Below are 7948 nucleotides of genomic sequence, written 5' to 3' on the forward strand. Positions count from 1 at the left end.
CAACACACAGAGAGAGACCGATATCCACTAGGACAACACACAGAGAGAGACCGATATCCACTAGGACAACACAGAGAGAGAGACCGATATCCCCTAGGACAACACACAGAGAGAGACCGATATCCACTAGGACAACACACAGCGAGAGACCGATATCCCCTACGACAACACAGAGAGACCGACATCCCCTAGGACAACACAGAGAGAGACCGATATCCACTAGGACAACACAGAGAGAGACCGATATCCCCTAGGACAACACAGAGAGAGACCGATATCCCCTAGGACAACACACAGAGAGACCGATATCCACTAGGACAACACAGAGAGAGACCGATATCCACTAGGACAACACAGAGAGAGACCGATATCCACTAGGACAACACAGAGAGAGACCGATATCCACTAGGACAACACAGAGAGAGACCGATATCCACTAGGACAACACAGAGAGAGACCGATATCCCCTAGGACAACACAGAGAGAGACCGATATCCACTACGACAACACACAGAGAGACCGATATCCCCTAGGACAACACAGAGAGAGACCGATATCCACTAGGACAACACAGAGAGAGACCGATATCCACTAGGACAACACAGAGAGAGACCGATATCCCCTAGGACAACACAGAGAGAGACCGATATCCACTACGACAACACACAGAGAGACCGATATCCACTAGGACAACACAGAGAGACCGACATCCCCTAGGACAACACACAGAGACCGATATCCCCTAGGACAACACAGAGAGAGACCGATATCCCCTAGGACAACACAGAGAGAGACCGATATCCCCTAGGACAACACAGAGAGACCGATATCCCCTAGGACAACACACAGAGACCGATATCCCCTAGGACAACACACAGAGACCGATATCCCCTAGGACAACACAGAGAGACCGATATCCACTAGGACAACACAGAGAGACCGATATCCACTAGGACAACACACAGAGAGACCGATATCCCCTAGGACAACACAGAGAGAGACCGATATCCACTAGGACAACACAGAGAGACCGATATCCCCTAGGACAACACAGAGAGACCGATATCCACTAGGACAACACAGAGAGACCGATATCCACTAGGACAACACAGAGAGAGACCGATATCCACTAGGACAACACCGAGAGACCGATATCCACTAGGACAACACACAGCGAGAGACCGATATCCCCTAGGACAACACCGAGAGACCGATATCCACTAGGACAACACACAGAGAGACCGATATCCCCTAGGACAACACAGAGAGAGACCGATATCCCCTAGGACAACACAGAGAGAGACCGATATCCCCTAGGACAACACAGAGAGAGACCGATATCCACTAGGACAACACAGAGAGAGACCGATATCCCCTAGGACACACAGAGAGAGAGACCGATATCCACTAGGACAACACACAGAGAGAGACCGATATCCCCTAGGACAACACAGAGAGAGACCGATATCCACTAGGACAACACACAGCGAGAGACCGATATCCCCTAGGACAACACCGAGAGACCGATATCCACTAGGACAACACACAGAGAGACCGATATCCCCTAGGACAACACAGAGAGAGACCGATATCCCCTAGGACAACACAGAGAGAGACCGATATCCCCTAGGACAACACAGAGAGAGACCGATATCCACTAGGACAACACAGAGAGAGACCGATATCCCCTAGGACAACACAGAGAGAGAGACCGATATCCACTAGGACAACACACAGAGAGAGACCGATATCCCCTAGGACAACACAGAGAGAGACCGATATCCCCTAGGACAACACAGAGAGAGACCGATATCCCCTAGGACAACACAGAGAGAGACCGATATCCCCTAGGACAACACCGAGAGACCGATATCCACTAGGACAACACACAGAGAGACCGATATCCCCTAGGACAACACAGAGAGAGACCGATATCCCCTAGGACAACACAGAGAGAGACCGATATCCCCTAGGACAACACAGAGAGAGACCGATATCCACTAGGACAACACAGAGAGAGACCGATATCCCCTAGGACAACACAGAGAGAGAGACCGATATCCACTAGGACAACACACAGAGAGACCGATATCAGCTAGGACAACACACAGAGAGACCGATATCCCCTAGGACAACACAGAGAGAGACCGATATCCCCTAGGACAACACAGAGAGAGACCGATATCCACTAGGACAACACACAGAGAGACCGATATCCACTAGGACAACACACAGAGAGAGACCGATATCCACTAGGACAACACAGAGAGAGACCGATATCCCCTAGGACAACACAGAGAGAGACCGATATCCCCTAGGACAACACAGAGAGAGACCGATATCCACTAGGACAACACACAGAGAGACCGATATCCACTAGGACAACACACAGAGAGAGACCGATATCCACTAGGACAACACACAGAGAGAGACCGATATCCACTAGGACAACACAGAGAGAGAGACCGATATCCCCTACGACAACACAGAGAGACCGATATCCCCTAGGACAACACAGAGAGAGACCGATATCCCCTACGACAACACACAGCGAGAGACCGATATCCCCTACGACAACACAGAGAGACCGACATCCCCTAGGACAACACAGAGAGAGACCGATATCCACTAGGACAACACAGAGAGAGACCGATATCCCCTAGGACAACACAGAGAGAGACCGATATCCCCTAGGACAACACACAGAGAGACCGATATCCACTAGGACAACACAGAGAGACCGATATCCACTAGGACAACACACAGAGACCGATATCCCCTAGGACAACACACAGAGAGACCGATATCCACTAGGACAACACAGAGAGACCGATATCCACTAGGACAACACAGAGAGACCGATATCCACTAGGACAACACAGAGAGACCGATATCCACTAGGACAACACACAGAGAGACCGATATCCACTAGGACAACACAGAGAGACCGATATCCACTAGGACAACACAGAGAGACCGATATCCCCTAGGACAACACACAGAGAGACCGATATCCACTAGGACAACACAGAGAGACCGATATCCACTAGGACAACACAGAGAGAGACCGATATCCACTAGGACAACACAGAGAGAGACCGATATCCACTAGGACAACACAGAGAGAGACCGATATCCACTAGGACAACACAGAGAGAGACCGATATCCCCTAGGACAACACAGAGAGAGACCGATATCCACTACGACAACACACAGAGAGACCGATATCCCCTAGGACAACACAGAGAGAGACCGATATCCACTAGGACAACACAGAGAGAGACCGATATCCACTAGGACAACACAGAGAGAGACCGATATCCCCTAGGACAACACAGAGAGAGACCGATATCCACTACGACAACACACAGAGAGACCGATATCCACTAGGACAACACAGAGAGACCGACATCCCCTAGGACAACACACAGAGACCGATATCCCCTAGGACAACACAGAGAGAGACCGATATCCCCTAGGACAACACAGAGAGAGACCGATATCCACTAGGACAACACAGAGAGACCGACATCCCCTAGGACAACACACAGAGACCGATATCCCCTAGGACAACACAGAGAGAGACCGATATCCCCTAGGACAACACAGAGAGAGACCGATATCCCCTAGGACAACACAGAGAGACCGATATCCCCTAGGACAACACACAGAGACCGATATCCCCTAGGACAACACACAGAGACCGATATCCCCTAGGACAACACAGAGAGACCGATATCCACTAGGACAACACAGAGAGACCGATATCCACTAGGACAACACACAGAGACCGATATCCCCTAGGACAACACACAGAGAGACCGATATCCACTAGGACAACACAGAGAGACCGATATCCACTAGGACAACACAGAGAGACCGATATCCACTAGGACAACACAGAGAGACCGATATCCACTAGGACAACACACAGAGAGACCGATATCCACTAGGACAACACAGAGAGAGACCGATATCCACTAGGACAACACAGAGAGAGACCGATATCCACTAGGACAACACAGAGAGAGACCGATATCCACTAGGACAACACAGAGAGAGACCGATATCCCCTAGGACAACACAGAGAGAGACCGATATCCACTACGACAACACACAGAGAGACCGATATCCCCTAGGACAACACAGAGAGAGACCGATATCCACTAGGACAACACAGAGAGAGACCGATATCCACTAGGACAACACAGAGAGAGACCGATATCCCCTAGGACAACACAGAGAGAGACCGATATCCACTACGACAACACACAGAGAGACCGATATCCACTAGGACAACACAGAGAGACCGACATCCCCTAGGACAACACACAGAGACCGATATCCCCTAGGACAACACAGAGAGAGACCGATATCCCCTAGGACAACACAGAGAGAGACCGATATCCCCTAGGACAACACAGAGAGACCGATATCCCCTAGGACAACACACAGAGACCGATATCCCCTAGGACAACACACAGAGACCGATATCCCCTAGGACAACACAGAGAGACCGATATCCACTAGGACAACACAGAGAGACCGATATCCCCTAGGACAACACAGAGAGAGACCGATATCCACTAGGACAACACAGAGAGACCGATATCCCCTAGGACAACACAGAGAGACCGATATCCACTAGGACAACACAGAGAGACCGATATCCACTAGGACAACACAGAGAGAGACCGATATCCACTAGGACAACACCGAGAGACCGATATCCACTAGGACAACACACAGCGAGAGACCGATATCCCCTAGGACAACACCGAGAGACCGATATCCACTAGGACAACACACAGCGAGAGACCGATATCCCCTAGGACAACACAGAGAGAGACCGATATCCCCTAGGACAACACAGAGAGAGACCGATATCCCCTAGGACAACACAGAGAGAGACCGATATCCACTAGGACAACACACAGAGAGACCGATATCCCCTAGGACAACACAGAGAGAGACCGATATCCCCTAGGACAACACAGAGAGAGACCGATATCCCCTAGGACAACACAGAGAGAGACCGATATCCCCTAGGACAACACAGAGAGACCGATATCCACTAGGACAACACACAGCGAGACCGATATCCCCTAGGACAACACACAGAGAGACCGATATCCACTAGGACAACACACAGCGAGACCGATATCCCCTAGGACAACACACAGCGAGACCGATATCCACTAGGACAACACAGAGAGAGACCGATATCCACTAGGACAACACAGTGTAGTAACATAACATCCGGTCTAATATCCACTAGGACAACACAGTGTAGTAACATAACATCCGGTCTAATATCCCCTAGGACAACACAGTGTAGTAACATAACATCCGGTCTAATATCCACTACGACAACACAGTGTAGTAACATAACATCCGGTCTAATATCCGCTAGGACAACACAGTGTAGTAACATAACATCCGGTCTAATATCCACTCCGACAACACAGTGTAATAACATAACATCCGGTCTAATATCGGCTACGACAACACAGTGTAGTAACATAACATCCGGTCTAATATCCACTCCGACAACACAGTGTAGTAACATAACATCCGGTCTAATATCGGCTACGACAACACAGTGTAGTAACATAACATCCGGTCTAATATCGGCTACGACAACACAGTGTAGTAACATAACATCCGGTCTAATATCCACTACGACAACACAGTGTAGTAACATAACATCCGGTCTAATATCGGCTACGACAACACAGTGTAGTAACATAACATCCGGTCTAATATCGGCTACGACAACACAGTGTAGTAACATAACATCCGGTCTAATATCCACTACGACAACACAGTGTAGTAACATAACATCCGGTCTAATATCCGCTACGACAACACACAGTGTACTAACATAACATCCGGTCTAATATCCACTCCGACAAAACATGTCGAATGAATGAATCCTGTGGGGGAATTTAGGCCTGACGTCGAAAAATAAATAAAGTCTTCTGAAAGAATATATATTCAAAGATTTGTGCCACATTTTCACGATTTTTCAAAAATAGCAGCGCGCTACGAGCTTGTAGATCTGCTATTTTTCAATAGCTAAAGTATAACATAATGCTTAGTTAAAACACCAAAAGGGGTTCCCGCCCAGAATGGGTTAACCCCATTAGGTGTTTTAAGCATTATGTTATACTTTGAGCGGCACCGAGTGCCGCGCTACGAGCTTGTAGATCTGCTATTTTTGAAAAATCGTGAAAATTTGCCTCAAATCTTTGAATATATATATTGTTATACAGAGTGAACATTTTAACTCAAACCTTTGCTTCGGGGGGAGGGGGGGATCCCTGGAACAACATATTTTCAGATGGGGGTCGGCGGCCAATTACTTATAATTCTGGGGGTCCTTGACATGAAAATGTTTGAGAACCACTGATATAGAAACATGGGGTTTAACCCTGTGAGAACCACGGATATAGAAACATGGGGTTTAACACTGTGAGAACCACTGATATAGAAACATGGGGTTTAACCCTGTGAGAACCACTGATATAGAAACATAGGGTTTAACCCTGTGAGAACCACTGATATAGAAACATGAGGTTTAACCCTGTGAGAACCACTGATATAGAAACATGGGGTTTAACCCTGTGAGAACCACTGATATAGAAACATAGGGTTTAACCCTGTGAGAACCACTGATATAGAAACATGGGGTTTAACCCTGTGAGAACCACTGATATAGAAACATAGGGTTTAACCCTGTGAGAACCACGGATATAGAAACATGAGGTTTAACCCTGTGAGAACCACTGATATAGAAACATGAGGTTTAACCCTGTGAGAACCACTGATATAGAAACATAGGGGTTTTAACCCTGTGAGAACCACTGATATAGAAACATGGGGTTTAACCCTGTGAGAACCACTGCTATAGAAACATGGGGTTTAACCCTGTGAGAACCACTGCTATAGAAACATGGGGTTTAACCCTGTGAGAACCACTGATATAGAAACATGAGGTTTAACCCTGTGAGAACCACTGATATAGAAACATGGGGTTTAACCCTGTGAGAACCACTGATATAGAAACATGAGGTTTTAACCCTGTGAGAACCACTGATATAGAAACATAGGGTTTAACCCTGTGAGAACCACTGATATAGAAACATGAGGTTTTAACCCTGTGAGAACCACTGCTATAGAAACATGGGGTTTAACCCTGTGAGAACCACTGATATAGAAACATGGGGTTTAACCCTGTGAGAACCACTGATATAGAAACATAGGGTTTAACCCTGTGAGAACCACTGATATAGAAACATAGGGTTTAACCCTGTGAGAACCACTGATATAGAAACATAGGGTTTAACCCTGTGAGAACCACTGATATAGAAACATAGGGTTTGTAGAATCGTCTAAATGTTAAAATGCAGGAAACCACAAGTTGAAAAGACAGCAATTAAATAAGGCAGACAGGAAACGACATCTTCGCAGTAAAAAAGAAAAAAGAAAAACTTTATTAGAATTTTTTTATAATGAGGCATGGGGGGGGGAGGGGCTTTAATCAGAGAGAATAAAAACCAGCCTATCGATGGGGGGGGGGGGGGGGGTCAACCGGGTCTTCCAGAGTTACACCAGGGCTCCCATTGGCTCCTTGACAGGGGGGGGGGGGGGGGGGGGGGGGGGGGGAGGGACTCCCATTGGCTCCCGGGGCGGGCCTTATGCCAGGGCTCCCATTGGGTCCCAGGCAGGCGGGGGGGCGGGCCTTATGCCAGGGCTCCCATTGGCTCCCAGACAGGGGGGCAGGGGCCTTATGCCAGGGCTCCCATTGGGTCCCAGGCAGGAAGTATGACGGGCTCCTGTTGCATTACTTCCAGGACCTCGGGGGCGAGGTACTTCTTGTCCACGACCACCTCGTACACGTACTCGGAGAACCAATCATCTGTCATGATCAGGTAGCCTGGAGGA

General features: G+C 48.2%; 1 protein-coding gene across 1 annotated transcript in view; it reads right to left on the reverse strand.

The window, feature by feature from the left end:
* Window positions 1-7467: 7467 nt before the first annotated feature.
* LOC306918650 (bleomycin hydrolase-like) overlaps window positions 7468-7948 on the reverse strand; it is a 108791-nt gene continuing 108310 nt past the window's right edge. The window contains exon 10 of the mRNA XM_079531538.1: window positions 7468-7940. Within this exon, the coding sequence (XP_079387664.1) occupies window positions 7792-7940 (149 nt within the window). The 3' untranslated portion in view covers window positions 7468-7791. The remainder of the gene's footprint in view (window positions 7941-7948) is intronic.

The sequence above is a fragment of the Electrona antarctica genome (genome assembly GCF_951216825.1).
Source record: "Electrona antarctica genome assembly, contig: scaffold_102, whole genome shotgun sequence".
Taxonomy (NCBI): domain Eukaryota; kingdom Metazoa; phylum Chordata; class Actinopteri; order Myctophiformes; family Myctophidae; genus Electrona; species Electrona antarctica.